General features: G+C 44.6%; 1 protein-coding gene across 1 annotated transcript in view; it reads left to right on the top strand.

Moving 5' to 3' along the window:
- The window catches only part of elp4 (elongator acetyltransferase complex subunit 4), a 105,367-nt gene extending 87,707 nt beyond the window's left edge, over positions 1-17,660 (top strand). Inside the window, exon 10 of the mRNA XM_083791999.1 lies at positions 16,573-17,660. Within this exon, the coding sequence (XP_083648125.1) occupies positions 16,573-16,701 (129 nt within the window). The 3' untranslated portion in view covers positions 16,702-17,660. The remainder of the gene's footprint in view (positions 1-16,572) is intronic.
- The last annotated feature ends 386 nt before the right edge of the window (positions 17,661-18,046 follow it).

Below are 18,046 nucleotides of genomic sequence, written 5' to 3'. Positions count from 1 at the left end.
CAGAGTTACCTAATGATTTCACTTACACCTCCCTTCTATGCCGGGCCCGTGGAGCAGCAGCCGTCCAACGCTACAGCCTTTACATGCCATTTGCTGCCTCATATCCTGTGAAATTCAATTGCACAGCCCCAACTGTAGCCAGAGTAAGGGATCTCTCTCTCTCTCTCACACTCACACACACACCTACCTCGCTCCCGCTAAATACAAACAGATAAACACATACAGTATTACTTCCTGTGTAGTTCACACCCTTTGTTGATACATGTTCTATAATGTTTCGCAATAATTCGGTTTTTTTATATACCGGTATATAATTTATACATGACCATAATATTGCAGCGTTTAAAGTGTTTTAGTGAGAAATGAGTTGTGTGTGTGAGATGATTAAGTTTCATTCCATAGCGTTTGGACGTAGCGGGCTGCCCACAGGTGTTTGGCCGATAATAATATGCATAGAATGCTTTGTTGTTATCAGGGTAATTGGTGTAGGCCTGCCAGCCTTTGATAGACACACAATTACTGTATGCGATGCATAAGTGGACTCATTTTAGGGCAGGATTTTGAGTTGCTAATGGTGCATTATTCAGCTTTTGGTCTGTCCCCAAAAGTGCTGGGCCAAATCAAACAAGCCGCTCTGGGGTAATTGAGGCCCACTCTACACCCCCTGCAGAGAGCAAGGCAGAACTGTAATCCCCTGACAACTCTGACTTGGCCCCAATCTGGCAGGCTGCCCATTTCCCAGCAAAATGCCTAACTCGGCATCAGGGAAAATGAAGAAGCTGACAGTCACATTTGGAATGCCTCCCAATGCTATTCAGCACCATAATCTATTTTGTGTCTGCATTTGTCTTTGATGGTGGACTATAATAGTGTAATGTTTTGTTTTTTTGTTTTTTTTAATGGACTCAATCATAGATTTCGGGGGAAATGAATTGTTCTCCAAGTTGTATTTTGATCGTTTTACCATTATCCTTCTGCGACGCGAGAGTGATACCAACTCGGGACTCCTGGATCGCTGCCCTCCACACTCTCCTCCTATATCTGGTTCTTGAGCTCTACGGCTGCAGTGCATCTCTGTAGGTGGTGCATGTGCTTCTTGCCCCTCCCATAGAGTCCATTTACTTGTTGTTGCCTCAAGTTCTGGGTGCCTGACACACTGCCCTGCCAGCCTCATCCTTCTCTCTCTGACTCTGTCTGTGACCCGTGGTAGGTGCCCATAGACATCCACATTTCTGATGCAGTCCTTCCACCTAGTGCCCTTTGTAGCATTCTTGTGTAAGACTCCTTGTGTTTGAGTGAGTTTCTCAGTAGAGGATCATCCTGTTAGCTGTCTTGGTGACGTGTGAGCTCAGGCTGATGCCACTGCAGTTGTCCGTCTTGGTGAGGTCGCCTGACTTTGGTACTGGAACGATGATCATTGTGTGTCATAGCTCCGGCTGCTCTCCAGACATGTGTGCTTGTTTGATGTAATCCAACACCACCTCGTCACCAATATCCTACTGTACTTATGCTGATGGCATACTGTACGTAGGCTTCACTTACCATGAATCACTGCTTTCAATATAGAATACTATTATTGGACCTACAGTATATTATTTTCTTTTATCATTTTTTTGTCTAGGCGGTACCGGCCAGGCCCTACAGTATATTCAAAGGACACATTGCCCGAATCAACTTTTGGCTGATTGGGTCGAAACCAAAAGTTGTCTGACTCAAATCTATATTTCTCCAAAAACTCACAGAAACATCTAGCACATTGGTCAGCATAATTACAGGAATTCCAGCTAAATGATTGCACAGCTAGTTCTAAGACAGGAAAAGACTTGGCCCCAGGCAAGTCTATAGACTTTTAATGTTTGTGTCTGTGTCTTTAAACAGCACCCCACTTGTGATGTCATGTGGCAGCCACAGTGGGCACCCCTCCCTTTATTTCACTTCAATAGTTTTGTAGTTACATTTATTTGTTACATTATTATTTGTCTCTTCACTTTTCATGGGATATATCTTTGGAGTTGTGCAAGTTAACACTACTCACTTGCCATTTTTTCTGACACCTTTTTGCCATATATTCACATATATATTAGCTGTCAGCCAACTTTTGGCAATCACGACAGTTGGGAAAATAACTGTGCGCAATTGTGCGACTAATGAATCAATTAGTGGAACAACTTGTTTACTGTAATTTATACAAATCCTATACAAGCTTCACTTTATTTGTGGAAATGTGTTGTGTATTACTTGTGGCTAAATGGATTAAATTCGTAGTAATGCCTTCGACTATGTTTAGCTTAGTTATATATTTTTTGCCAAACGGGGGGGAAAACACTTCCTGAATTGTTATATTGTGTATGCACATAGGATTAAAAGGATTAAAACAAGTCTCTGTATTGCCCGCTCTTGTAGGTGTCACTTACAGGGAGGGGAGCACATGTTTTAGTGCTGTCTGTCTGAATTGTATCTTTGGTCAGCATTCCCCCCTTGGCCCTGGCTCAGTGTTTTAATAGCCATACTAATGTTTCACAATTAACACTCAGTGTTGCTAGCTGTAGGATAGATAGTGGCTGGTTGTGTTTCAGGCAAAATTAGAAACCACGCAAAATGAGAACCACCACCATGGTACTTTTAAGTTCCTAGGGGTTATTATGGGGAACGGGGAATGTGGGGGATTTTTTGACAGAGCAACCAAGGTGATGTCTCATTGCCTTTGACATCTTAAACACCCTAAAGGTGGCCGTGTCCGCCATCTAACCCAGGATGCACCTCACCTAAGCTGCGGCTAAATTTACACACAAGCACCACGCAGCCCACAGGGACAGTGCTAGCCAGGGGAGGAGAGATAGAAAGGGGCCGGGTGGTGGCATAGCATTGAAATAGAGAGGGTGTTGGTGGGGGTTGCGAGAGTCAAATTGTGTTAAAAAAAGTGTTAATTTTGAACGGGAAACACACTGTGAAGCGATGGAAATGGACCAGGAAATGGGTATGACCTTTTGCGACTACAGCCACTGAAAAATCAACCATTAATTTATCCCATAGAGATTTACAAAAATATTATTTTGAACCTACCAGCCATCCAGGATCCTGGTGATTCATGACCATAACATATTTTATTCTGTGAAAAAGATTTCTTTATATACATGTATATGATATACTACATTCAATAAATACCCTTTGTTTAGTCGTTTTTATTTATCTTTTAAATCACAGAATCATAGGTTTTATCTGCATGATTCACCAGGATCCTTAATGGTTTGATTCTAGTCTTAAAATAATTGATATAAATGTTATTGTAAATCTCTATGGGGAAAATGAATGGCAATTTTTTCAGTGGAACCAGAAAACCTCACCCACTGCAATGCCCTATATAGTCAGTTGACTGATTTGGTACTCATGTCTGCATCGTTACTACAAAGAGCTTTACTACAACAGAGCGAATACTTACTTTAAAGAGCATTACCCAAAGTGTGAATAAATACTACTTATTTGTTTTCATCTGTGGTAAGTGGCAGTGGAATAAGTGGGATTATCAGCTACTACGAACCATTCTGTTATCCAAGGATAATGAAAGACGTAAAACTGATCTCTCTTTAGAATCGGGATGCATGATGAAGTCAGGAATTAGGACAGAACGTCGGCATTATGATCAGTCTGCGTCGGCGTAGATTCAGAGTAAATAAGTGTAATTCAGAGTAAATAAGGAAGTTTGTCTGCCCGTTAACCAGGGAGTTAATGGCTGCGCGCGCAACAAAACGGGTCCGGCAGGCCCAGGCCGTAGCGTAACGGTCTGGGCACCGGACTGGTGATCCAGTCGCGGTGTGCCGCGGGTTCGACTCCCGGACCCGACACGGCCTTTACCGCATGTCATCCCCCCATCTCTCTCCCGTTTCCTGTCAGCCTACTTTCTATCCCTTAAAAAATCAATAAAAGGCGTAAGCCGCAAAAAAATATCTTAAAAAAAAAAAAAAAGAACGGGTCCGGCAGAGCGGCGGCTGTCCAAAAATAGATTTTAGCGCTCTTGTTTTATATCGATAAAAAAGTCCTTAACACAATTTTTTGCTAAGGACGTCTTTTATATCAAAACCATAGGGTGCTAAGGACGTGTATAGGCGTCCTTTGGGGGGGGCGGGGGGGGTTGGCCTCTCCTTCTGCAATGTACTCCTTGTTGATTTGTGCATGCGCACTACTGTTCACTTCCTTGTTTGCGGCTCTAAAAGAATGGCTCGTATCTCCTAATCTAGGGAACTCTCCATGGTTTTGACCAGATTGGAAATGTTCTGTCTTCATTTCTGACTTCAGCATGCCTCTCGTTTGGAATATTAATGCTTCTAGAGAGACTTTAGCGTGACCAGCGTGAGGTAAGAATGGAAGATTATGCGTCCCTGTTTTGGGGGGGACGGAAGGGGCCGCTTTTCAGAGTAAAATCTGCCATATCTGCTGGCACTCTAGCGCCTCTATTTTGAAATATGCTGACGCATCCGTTGTGTTAAGACGTGTCCACACGTCCTGAAGCACCCCACGGTTTTATTTGATAGGACATGTGTGGACGTCCTAGGCATCATAAGTGTTTATTACAAATAGCAGTTGGTTGTTTACTTGTTTGCTTGTTTCAGTGTTCAAACAAGTGTTCAGCAAAATTTTTTTTATTGTGTTTCACTTACATTAACTTTTATACTTATTGGATTGGCTGTTTAGTCTTAGATGATACTGAATCATCTCGCATAGCGCATTATCTTTCATATCGCGTTGCCACATTTCAACATCGTATTCAGATCATATTCAAAGTTTACCCTGTAAAACCGAAGATTCACTTCTTTTTTTTCTCCCCCCCATTTTCTTTTCCTAAGAAAGAAGCTGCATACATTCAAGCTGTCAAGAGACAGACAGTCGAATAGGACGGTAACAATTCCTGATGCTTCCCCCAGTGGCAGAGTTCAGGCTGTTTGCCTGTGGGCCGAATGGCCCCGTGAATGGCCTTAGAGGATCTAGGCTGGTCTATGTGTGGCCCGGCTGGTCCAAGTCAGCAGTAATGACTGGCTTTGGCCGGCATGCCTGTTAGTGTGAATGGGGTTACTCCGGGCAACACCTTTTCAGCTGGGGTCCTATGAAGTCCCCAGTATGGTGGTCTTTGTCCGCACAAGGGCTGTCCTCTCAGCAAAAAGGGCTCCTTTTTTGTGAGGACTATCAGCTAGTGATGGATTATACCCAGCCCCTTTTATTCATTTGGGCCATCAAACGGACGCGAACGCATACGCACCCACCCGCGCGCACACACACACACACACACAAACACAGACACTTACAAACACACTGGACCTAATGTCATGTACAATTAAGATGCACACACAGGCCTCTCTTTGGCAAACACACTAAATATCATCTGCTGTTGGGAAGAAACCACCTAACTCCGAAATGTTCATTCTTCAGGGGGAAAAAATCCCGGAAATGTAGAAAACCTAATATTTTTTAAAACAAAGCAATAATGCCTCATCAAAGTTGGTGTTGTGACTTTATATATTGTCAATGACTTGCATGAAAGGGGCTTAGATAGTATTTTATGTAGACACTCTATAGTGTATGCATTGACAGCAACGATATTCATTATCACACACTTTTGACCCACGGTCCCATCACTCCAACTCGGTGTAGATCGTCACTGAAGAATCTGTATTGTCCTTCTCTGTTCAACTCCACATCAAACCACCCTCTCTGTCCATCTCTTTTACCTCCCACTTCTCTCCCATTTAGCCTCATCCCTTTTACTCGTCTAGCTCTGAACCCTCATCTTGTCTGATTTTCTTTTCTTGATTGCATGCTGGTATCGCACACCTAAAAAAGCGGAACTACAAACTTAACCTTAACGCATCATGCCACAACATGTTGTGAGCTTGTAGAAGGCCCACTGTATTTTAGATGTGCGATACAATGTGCAAGTAACTACGTTTAAATTAGGCTTATACACAATCTTGGAAAACCATTCAAGCCAGGCTGAGCTCACGCTGATCACAGGTCTAATTTGACGTGTTCTGGCTCTTCCCTCTGATTCCAAGATAATTTACACTACTATGCACTGTTTTACTTGTCCCGGGACCAGTACACTGTGCCGTTGCAAAGCATTTTGACCCATGCACCTACCTCTTCTCCTATGCTTTCCTTTCCCCTCTGCTATTGTGTAAAGAGATTAAATGCCTGCTGCCCTGCTGGGTTCACCTCGTGGCACTGGGGCGGACAGAAAGACAGACAGCTATACTTTGATCTCTCTTCACCGGGGCGAAGCGCGGGAGAGAAAGTCGCACCACAGAGTACATTAGCAGTCAGCAGGTGTGTGTGTGTGGGTGGGGGAGGGGTAATGAGGGGGGGGTCTGATGTCTGGGTGGTGACAGCACTATGTGATAACATCATCTAATAAAAGCAACTAAATATTTCAAATGACAGATAATGTCCTTCCCCTCGACCCTCGTTCTCCCATTCTCTCTAGTTATGGGTCCACGAACCAGCAGTACAATGCCAGCCCCCCCTCCATCACCACCACACTCCCAAGGGGTCAGCCCCTTACCCAGGCTGACACAGTAACCTCCAGACGACCTTTCTTTCGCTTTGCCGAATGCTTGTGCCTGTAAAAACTGCATGAACCCAGTCAGTCAGAGAAGGAAAAGTGAGGGGAATGAGTGAAATGGAAAGGGTTAAAAGGATGGGGAGGGCTACGCTTTTAGGGAGGCAAGCTTCCGTGTGTGCGTTCGTGTGTCTGTGTGTATGCGTGCGTGCGAGCACGTTTGTGGTGGGCATTTATCAGAATGAATGCAATGGGGGAAAGTGTAAATAACACATGATAAAATATCATTGCTCTTTTTCTCTATGATGACTGATGCTGCACAGTAAGAGTTAAATATCATACTGTGTGTTAGTGGAGAATCCTATTCTCATTGTCCAAGGAGCTATACGGTCACACAAAAAAATGCCTGGGTCAAAATAACCCAAGTGCTAATTACCATATTATGTGTGTCAACGTGTTTAATTGAAAGTATACTTTCAGTAACATTATGAAGCACTGAGAAAACTGTTGCATCTTTCTTCGTCCGAACGAAGAGAGTAACATTATGAACTAATGTGCTTATAATATACTATCAATGTATTACAAATATACTTAGAGTATGTAATAAATGCATTTTTAGTATTTGATAGTATACTTGAAACTAATAAAAAGTATACTTCAAATTCATTTATTTTATACTCCAAATATATTTTAAGCATAATTGCTACATACTCTATATATATTTAGGTCAAATGAGTATCTTAAATATACTTGTACTTATTATATAATAATAAATACATTTGCATCATTCGTAAAAGAAAAGAAGAAAATAACATGCCAAAAAGTGTCATATTGTAAAGGCTTGAGGTATAGTTGCCTGCAAGAAGCATGACAACACAGGAATTGAGTTACAGAAATAACCCAAGTGTTTTACTGTACTTGTGATGAGATGCGGTCAGTTTTATCACAAGCATGAACATATAGTTTATATAAACACTTTTTAAAAGTAAAATGTTTGTGTCTGTGTGGCTGTGCTTTTTATTTTGTATTTTAGGCCATAACAAAGTTACGGTTTAACAGAGATTTTTCTCACACCAGACTGTCTCTCTGTGACAGGGCATCTATGTTGCGCTTAGAAAAATGTGCTCTTACCAGAAGTGTCAGGGGTGTTTTAACCCTGGGAATATTCTATCCGAGTCATGGTTTGAGGGGTGGAATGTGTGTTGTTGGAGGGGTGGGAGGGCACTGAGAGGTGCCCCAGATAGATACTCTGTCATAACCCATGCAGCCGCGCTGGTTGCAGAGACCCTATCGGTAGTGAAGGCAACAATTATGCATGTTTGTACTCTACCATGCCCTCTACGCCTCCCCCTCTCACTCCCCAGGCACCGTGATGTCACTCCAGGGACTGGACCAGCACTCTCTGGCTGTGCCCGAGTCCACAACACCAACTAACCTCCCCCCTACATACATAGATACTGTGGTCATAATGCTCTCACCCCCCTCACCCAACAATGCCTGTGGTCCAAACCAACACCAACAGTGCCCTCCAAAAATAAACAAAACCAAAATGAAAAGAGAGCCCTGCACCGTCCCCCCAGCACCCCCCCCCCCCCCCTGTCAAAGCTCTATACAGTGCTGAGCAGAAGCCCTCAGCGGAAGGTTTACTTGAAGATGACGATAATAAGCCCAGCTGTGTTGTATAGTACAGTCAGATTTCTGTGTCCGTCCGTTGGCTTAAGCCCGATTTATGCTTTGCCGTACGATGGCGGCGTGCACCGAAAATAGCTGATCTGTAACCTCGCAACACATTGCTGATGCGATGCGTTGTGAGCTTATAGATCTGCTATGTTGCACGCGCCCCGACACCAACGTACGCCGAAGCATAAATTGGGCATTATCCATAAGCGGAGCTCTGTGATTGAGCTTTATGTTTAGTAACATGACAGATGCTATCAAAGGCTGTTTCACGTCAGTCTCTGGAGCGTGAAAGGTAAGTAAGGCGCTGGCCGTTTAAGAGAAAAAATATAACAACATTCCATTTGATATTAAAAAACAAAATGGTAGAAATATTGTCAGCTAATCAATTCCCGTCGGGACATGCTCATTTTAATCAAATCCTGTAGGTTATTAGTCCCTTCCTATTCTTCCACTGTTTTTGGGAATATAATTACTCTTATTAGAATGCTTACTCATCCTTCTCCCGCCTGCCTGCTCTGTCAGATGCATTAGCCGTGAAGCAGAAGAATCCTGGAGCCCCGTGCCTCTTTCTGTCTGTCTGCGTTCAGCGGACTGCTTGTCTGCCTAGCCTCTGAGATTATCCTGCTTCAGACGCCAGGTGACGTGGTGAGCAGGTGACCATCACCCCAATTACCAAGGAGAAACATGAGATGAGGCCCAGATTTGCCTATTAGCCTACTTTCTGCAGTTCTCTCTCTCTGACACATGACTCTGTTTCGCACTTACCACACACACACACACACACACAATTTACTCATGCATAACTTTCAAAAACAACAAAACAGAACAATATGAAGGAATACAGCAGAACTGCATCAAGAGAAAATGCATATGAGAAGAAGACGCACATACCATTCTGTGTATTCTACAATTTCCTAGAGCAGGGGGGGATGAAAAGCTCTCCGAGTCTGCGGGTTATTCTGAGGGCAAGGCCGGGGATCGTGTTGCACTCTTCTTTGTAGCCACAAAAGAAGAGGAAGGCAGAGCTTCTCGTCAGCCTTTGTTAGGTGCAGGTGGGCTAGAATTACCAAAAGTGATGGGATTTATGCTGTGCCGTTTCTGCATTTTGTTATAGGCAGGGGAGCGGAAGTATTCTCTGAAATTGCTAGCGTAAAATGTGACGTTAGCTTGGCCCCCAGAATAGAAAAAGAACATCACCTCATTATGTGGGCTTTTGGGTTTGCTGAAGTTAAGACTGGAACCTTCAGCAAATTATTTCCCACACAATGCATGGTAACTTTATCGGTGTGAGGGATTACGGTGCTGGGAGGTGATTTGGCGTGGTTCTATAGTGACTGGATAGTGCAGCAAGTCTGGGAAATTTCTACCCATTTCAGCCAGGAAATGTTCTCTTACCATTTTGACCCTTGTCCTCCTGTGGTAAAGAAATGGGATTGGAAATGGAGGACATTGGACTGGTGTCATGGCCAGACATTAGTTTCCAGTGGGCTGCACTGCAGCTCGGCCGCCCAAGAAAATGGAATCTGTGGGGGATGCCATGCTTCTAATGTGACCACCACTGTCCATGAATACCGTCATATAATATAGTATATCCATCCATCTGTCGGATATTGTGTATTTCACATAACTCTCGCAACTGTCGAAACTTTGCAAATTATTCATTCAGGCATGACCAGTTGGTTGCGATTGATCGGTTGTCATTCTGCTTCCGGTTGTAGCGATATCGACTAAATTGACACCATGTTGCTTGTCGTATATCCGTGACTTAATGGAGCTTATGTTTTCGCGGAATTCCTACAATGGTTGTGTTAAGTAGGTGTTTATGGTAAACATCGTGTCAGTTCCCTGAGCATGTTCCGACATCGGCTAATCTGATTGGAACAGCCAGACCAATCCTCATGTGTTTCAACAGGGTGTTGGGTTTCCCCAGAGTTCTAAGATGTACAGTGACACGGGCCTTTTTGAAAGTGTGGCTAAAACTCTATGGAAGAAATGACTCGTTAAATTAGTACCTAATACTCTGGTCATTAGCAAGCCGTTACCACCAGCGGAATGCCTTTGATGGGTGCTGCATTGTGCAACTGGGCTCCCTCTGTGTGCTCCATTTGGGGGAAATTAGGCTGTTTGTTTCATTTAAAAAGATATATTTATTCTTCATTGTACATCAGGCGATACATTGCATCACAACGTGTTGTCATGTGTGTAGATGCTTGTAGATCTGCCGAATGTTAGCCTATTTTCACAAAAGGTTTCCTATTTTCACCAACGTTTGGCCTATACTTTCGCCGAATGTTCACCTGTATCAATACACACCCACATTGCCCAGGATTGGGACGATAGGGTACATGTGGTGAAAATGAAGTCACTGTTAAAAAACAAAAAGAAAAGAAAAAAACTAACTAATTCAAATCAAACTCAAATTAACGCTCAAGTCCATACATGTAACATGTGTCGGCCCGCAAGTGGAGCTTTTGTGAGTGACCGGTTGTCTTGTAGTAGACCGGTGTCGAGCAGCATATCCCATAAGTCTTTATAGAGTTGAGTGGTAAACTGAGGGGTTTTGTCCATTGTGGGGTGATATTACTAACCCTCTTATGCAAAGCTATAGTCTGTGGGCCGGGCCTGAGGGCTCATTTCAAGTGCTTAGCGCTCGTTTGGGGCTTTGTCACCCTCTCCTCACCCTGTTTGTTTTCCAGCACGGCCTCTGCAGCCCCTCTAGCTGTGGAGCACAGCTGAACCACAGACCTTTAGCCCTTCCTGCCACAAGGGAGTGAACACCGACCGACATCACAGCTCCGACACCACGTACACACAACTGGCGCTCTTATATCGTTCTGTTTCTGTCACACGTGGACTCCAATGACACGCGCACGGACTCACACACATTGACTTGCGTGCCCTCATCGTGGCACATACGCAGACACCCCCCCCCTTCCCCCCATGCACCGACCGTAGCCAATGGTCTGTCTTCCCGCCACCCACTCCTATACCCCATGTCCAGCCCCTTCTCTTTCTCCCAACCCCCCACAGTAGGTTGCCAGGGAGCAGGGAAAGACTTTATACACGCAAGCACCCCACGATGCCTCCGAGGACTTTCCGGATGTGCTTGTTTACATCATGGCGTGTGCAGGTCATATAAAGGACCCCCCGCTGCACACCCACAGCCTCTCTCTCTACTCTCTCTTCAACCAATTGGTCCTTGAGGGGGTTCCAGGTGGTCCCCATGCTAATTGATGTAGAGTTCGTAACCTAACGGACCCTTATAGATCTCTAACTCTTGAGAGCGTATAAGTTCACAATTTCACAATATAGAGAATGTAGAATAATTGTTATTTTGATCAACTTTTGCTTGTTATCTCTCCTATGGTAGACTACGACATCAATAAAGAATGAAATTGTGGACAAAATGTTATCCAACGACAACAAAATATTCTTTAGTTTTGGTCTTAGTTGGTTTAGTTTTGGTCGGTTAGTCTAAATCTCATCAAATAATGGACCTCGATATGAAAACGGTTGAAAACCACTCGCCTGCAAATCATCAGTGTTGATTTAGCTCAGAGAGTGTACAAACGTTACGGGTCCTTTTGGTTACATTTTACTGTGTACCACCTAGTCTGGCACAGTCTTATTCTGGCCTGCGTCCATTGGCCACATCTGTAGTTGGCCTGTCGCTGTTACACCAAAAGTGCATCACATCATTATAACACATGCATACGTTTACGATCTGGTTGACATGCTCTGAATCCCAAGCTTGTCGTTCTTTTTTTTTTTACTTACCGCTGAATTGCTGTATAAAATCAGTCGTTATGGAGCAGGACTGGAAGCATGCAGTGCACGATTCGGCGCAGGAACCAACAAACCACCTACAGACATTGTTTTCTACCTGCTGTTGCTGAATGTTCATAGGAATGGCTTCTGCTAGCTGTCACCGGGCCCTCTTTTTTCCCCCCTCTCTGTGTGTCAAACTTATCGACTGGCTCTTTCCGCACTCCCCCCCTCAAACTTTGATGTCGGCATTGATTGTTCTGGTCTGCCCCTGAACTCAAAGGTTAGGAGAGTTGAGCTGCACTTCTGGATTGGTTTGACCTTCGCTCTGCACATGCTCAGTGGGCTACCCGGAGCCCAGAGCCAAGCAGGCGCGCGGTTAGCCAGGCCCATGAGTGCGTGACAGCCAGACAACGGTGTGATGTCTTCTTCACCCACTGAGGCCGATACGTATATGTGATTGATTTTCCTCCCAGCCTCTCTCCACCGTGTTTCCGCTGCAGTGCACTTAGCAGGGCCGAGTCCAGGCTTGATCAATGCATTGTTTTTCTTTCTCAATCACACTCGAATGAGCGGCAGACACGAAAGGTTACGCAGGCGAGTTTAAGCAGGGGCGGAGGCAGACTTTCTGGAGGCCACCTTGGGGCCCCAACACATGAGTTTGTGTGATTATTATTAGACAATTTTCTGTGCGAGTGAAAAAAGGAGTCTGTGAAAGAGATGTCTAGAAATATTTAGCACATTATGGTTTCCTTGTGCGAACATTTCTAGTGGTTTCATTAGGCATGGGATTTAATTTAACCACATGAATAGATTTGATGTAGAATAATGAAGGAGGGTGCTTAGTATAGACCGCTGAGGGAATCTGGTCATTTAAATATGTGAGTTATGCATCTCTATAGTCTGTTTGCACAGGTTTGTGCGCAACTGTTCTTGCCAATCCCGGCCAAACTGGAACGTCTATTAGGGCTGGGACTTTAACTGATTAATTTCAATCAATTAATTAGAGACACAATAATAATAATAGCGATTAAAAAATATGTTTTTGCACCTTTCTCACTGGATGAATCATACTGATGGGAGAATAAGCCAATCAGACCCCATTGCTTGGCCCAGTGGATGAGACATTTATATTTAAGGAAACTCACTCATTGATTCACTCGATTCAAAATCGGTACTAATTGAAATAAAATGCTTCTCAGGTCAAATCTTTATGTGATTAATTTCGATTCATTACTTACAATGCCTCAACTTAAGTAGATTAACATTTATATGCCGCTCTCACCACTGCTGTCTTGCTAAAGAATTGCTGCTCACCGTCAGTCCACCGCCCCAGCTACCACCTGCCATTTATGTACGGGAGATTAGGAGTCCCTGTGGTTGGGAGATGCGCTTTATCAGAGTACCTAAAAAGCAGGGGCTCCCACTGGCCTAGCGGTCCAGGCGCATACCACATATCGGTGCATCCCTGAGAGCGTGTCGCGGGTTCGAGTCCAGATCCCGATGACTCTGTTCCCTGTCTCTCTCCATGTGTATAAAGGCAGAAAAGCCTAAAAAATATAAATATTTAAAAACGAAAAGAGTACCTAAAACTAAGCAGATCCAATTAACAGTTTCCGTGCTTTGAATGGATTACTCCAGGTTAATGTCGCTGCCATATCGGACATACGCGACTTTTGTTTTATGTGTTTAATCCGCCGCAATGTAATAATTAAAAAGAAAATCCGTCTTCGCCGCGGAGAAAGAGAGTAGATGCATCTGTTCTGATGAGGAAAACGGAAATCGTCACATGCTGTGGGCTGCTAGGGCTTCTGGGAAATTGAGGCCAATGCAAACGAATAGGGTTCAACGCCTCATGGAGGAGGCTCCTGTGCTGCGTCTTCCGGGTGTACCAAGATGGCGGGTGGTCCGGCCGTTCATAACAAACGGGGGAAGCTTTTTTCGCTCGATTTTCGCGGATTAAAAGCCCAAATAATTCAGCGTATGCTCTAAAGCTAATACAACAATCTCGGCAGTGAAGGGGGGTTGATTAAAAGTCTGGTAAATCGTTTTCCGCAGTCAAACTGTTAATTGCCAAACCATAATAAATATATTGCTCGTTTTATCCATTCATGAGTTGTCCTGACTGTAGCAACATGGAGCACAAGAAAAGCAGTAGTTTGTGCGCTTATGCTTGTGCGTCTTGTCGGTTTTGTGCGTCACAGCCCCAGTCACCTTACCTTACCATCTCTGACATTAAATGATAGGTCCTTGACCACTTCGCAAGGCTTCACCTTCCCCCCAAGATAATCTTTAGGGCTGCATGACACTCACCGTCTTCTTGCCTGTCTCCAAACAAGGAAGGAAGGAAGGAAGAGTGTGAGACGGGAGGAGATCGCATGAGCACGACTCGCCGCTGATTTGTGAGCTACAGCAGTGGTTCCCAAACTTTTTCACGTCAAGGACCCCCAAATTGACACTAATTAGCTCGCCGACCCCCATTTGAAAAGTTATGCCAGGGACCCCCATAATAAGAGAACATTTTTACGGCTATAGCAGTGATTTTCAACCATTTAAATTTCAAGCACGCTCAGTTTGATATGCAATATGCTACGGATCCCCCCATTTAATGGCATTTCTACTGTATCTCTGAGACCCCAATTTGTATTGTAAAATCAATGTCAATTTGACTCTGAGAGTTTACAAATGGTATTTGTACACTCAGAGTTACAGACCCATAAGGTTGGTTGGTTCCCAACTATCATTTAGCTGGGGACCCCCTAGAACTGCCTCAAGGACCCCTGGGAGTCCCCGGACCCAACTTTGAGAACCACTGAGCTACAGGAGCTATAGAAGAACACCAAGACAATGTGTAAACTTTAAGCATGCCTGCAGATGTTTAGACAATGGTTATGTGTAAACTTTAAGCATGCCTGCCGATGTCTAGACATTGTCTTTACCTAAAAAACAATATGATGCTGAAGTATAGGATGCAGTCCTGGCTGTCCACCCTGGGGCTGCGGGGGGGGGGGGGGGGGGCTCTGTATAGTCCCTCTGAATTATCTCCTTGTAATGATGCTGTTAACCCCTACACCCCCAGCACCTAGTCATTAGGAGGGTGATAAGTATCTGTCGTAGTAAGGACTCTCTTAAAGCTGTATGGCTGGAGGCCGTACGGTTTGGGGGCTGGCCGGGCGGGCGGGCGGGGAAAGGTTTAATGGGGTGGGGTGGGATTGGGTGTGGAGGTTTGTCGGAGGACCTTCAGGTTTCAGATGTCCTCCTATGGTGGTTTCTTTCAGGGTGAAATTACAGGTTTTAACTAACTCATGTACCGCATTTATTCCTCCTACGGGCAATTCAATTCAAAGCAGCTTTATTGGCCTGAGAAAACACGTTTGCATTGCCAAAGCCATGTGTCAAAACTCAAAATAGAATAACAGTTGGAAAAAGGGGAAAGTATATACAGTTGGAGGGGGACAGGGGGTACAGCATTTTGTAAACAGAGCTATGTCACATTGTGTCGCTAAATAGCAACAACTTTTGCATTCACATTAGGACAAATGGCAGCATTTTTCCTCAAGACTATTTAAATAGCATACAACCCCCCCCCCCCTCAGATTTAAGATGTGTTTAAAGGTAGCAGCTCTGTTTACATGTGCAGTAGGTCTAGCGTTCTACTTGGCCGACAGACACTCCACCAGCAGGCTGCTTTCCGCCATTGTTGTGCACACACTTGACTCTGGAGATCTTCAACCTCCTTTGACGCACTCAACACCTCTTCAGTACTTTGTTCGTGGAGTGCCATTGGCCGGTCCTTAGAGGGGGAGAGAGAGAGAGAGCTGCATGGGCAGCCCCTCTAAAGCTTTACAGCAGTTAGCGTGTTAGCGTTGGGGGGGCTTTACGTGAGTGGCCCTCATTAACCTTCTAGCCTCTTTGTGCTCTGAGTTGGCACAGGGCTGCTCGACTGATAAGCTTCACTAAGGAACCAGTTACTCTGCTATAATCACTTGATTCTAATGACTCTGGTATATAAGCCAACTCTAATCATCAGTGTTACAAATGCCATTTGTGATCTACACAAATACAAGTGCACAGTCTGCACACGCAGACACACACTTAAATGTACACGTCCACATGTGTACGCACACTTTCTAGACCCTCTCGCCCTTTTAATCACATGCCCTACGAAACACATTTTCAATACATCCCTCCACATAGCATGTGCACGTGGGTGGACTGAGCGCGTGCACGCTCGCGCACAAACATACACACACACACACACACTATATTCCCCATGAGCTGTAACAGACCTAAAGCTCTCTGAGGCATTTAGCAGCATGCTAGCAGGTTTCTCCCACACTGCCAGTACTGAGGAAAGTGCTGAAGCATCTAATGCAATTTCAACTTGACAAGGGCTCTCCATGAAATGAACATCACTGGAGTGTACCGCCTATGTTGATGTTGTATTTGTTGTCTCCCTTCCATTTGCACTAATGCAATGCTCTCTCTCCCCTCCCCTGACCCCACACACTACCCCCCCCCCCCCCACCCCCCTTCTCTCTCTCTCTCTCTGTCTCTGTCTCTCTCTCACCACGGTATAGAGGCTGCACTTGCCTCCAGACCTGTCAGAGACAGTGAGTCGTGTCAGCAGAGGGGAGCTAGGAGGAGCAGCCATGGCGGGCTCAGCCTGTGGCTCTGGTACTTCCGGCAACAAGCACCTGGACTTCTAGAAACGCCCCCCCCCGCTCGGTCACTGGGGAGGGGGGGGGCAGCCGACACCTGGAACTGTCCCGAGTATTGTCCTCTTGGACTGACTGACTGACTGCAGCAACCAGGTTATTTCCCTCACCCGCGTATTGTCGGCCGTAATCACCCTGCCGACGGTTTCCACCTGCCAACTGTCCCATCCAGTGGTTTTTCCCCATTTATACTTGGTCGTACAACGTTGCTGTTCTACGAGCTCGTAGCGCACGGCGGTCGGGCGATCATCATGCCACCTGCTGTGAGCTTGTTGTCCGGCTGCTTGGGACACCGTCGTCGACTCGTCGCACAGAGAATAAATTAGGGGCACGAGCAAAATCTCCACGGTACCTCAACACGTGAGGGAAACGCCACTCTGGATCTCTTCTCTTATTTGTGAAATGAGCTCACAGCCAGCCAGATATAGAGCTCTATTTTATTAGAGCATTAAACTACTCGATGTAGATCGGCTAGTTGAATTATTCATTATAACATTATTTTCAAAATAGTAAAAAAATGAAAAAGGCAAAGTAGTTTAGGGATAAGGGGTTTAGCATAGATGAAAATAGAGCCCATATAGCCCTAACCTAAAGCATACTGTTCAAGCTTCCTGCTTTACAAAGAAGATGGGGTGGGGAGATCATGGTCAGCACTTGGTTTTTCCATACTTAACTTTGTAGCTATCTCTGTCGGCTGTCGTGATGATAAAATAGTGAGGTAGTGTACTTTTAAGTATACTTGCCTCGTCTAAACAATTCACTCCTGTATAAAAAAAATTGTTATCCCGGAGTCTGTCTGTTGTGACTCCTGCTCAGACTATTTATTAGTCATTAAGAACACATTCTTATGTACAGCACGTTGGCATCAAATTCAATTTAGAAAATAGGACTCCCCTAAACTCGCACATACAAATAAATAGTTTCTTCTGCCTTAACGCTACATTATTGTATATATTTTGGTCAGTTATTTCTTTGGATAGATGGTCCAACAAAGTGTCTTTTCATTAATTAAACAAAATATGAAAAAACTATATTTTCTTATTTAATTGTGTGTGTGTGTGTGTGTGTGTGTGTGTGTGTGTGTGTGTGTGTGTGTGTGTGTGTGTGTGTGTGTGTGTGTGTGTGTGTGTGTGTGTGTGTGTGTGTGTGTGTGTGCGTGCGTAATTGGGTGAATGTAATGCACCTTGGATAAAGGTACTATATAAATGCACCATTTACTGCGTGTGAAACACTAAAGCAAAGGAAGCACTGCAGAAAGTGTTATGAATCTCTTGATCTCAGGTCTGTCTGTCCAGTTTTCAGGTTAGAAATGAGATCAGTCCATCTGACCCCAAGA

Source organism: Protomyctophum parallelum (assembly GCF_964188405.1).
Source record: "Protomyctophum parallelum genome assembly, chromosome: 2".
Taxonomy (NCBI): Eukaryota; Metazoa; Chordata; class Actinopteri; order Myctophiformes; family Myctophidae; genus Protomyctophum; species Protomyctophum parallelum.
This window is presented reverse-complemented; position numbering and strand designations above follow the sequence as displayed.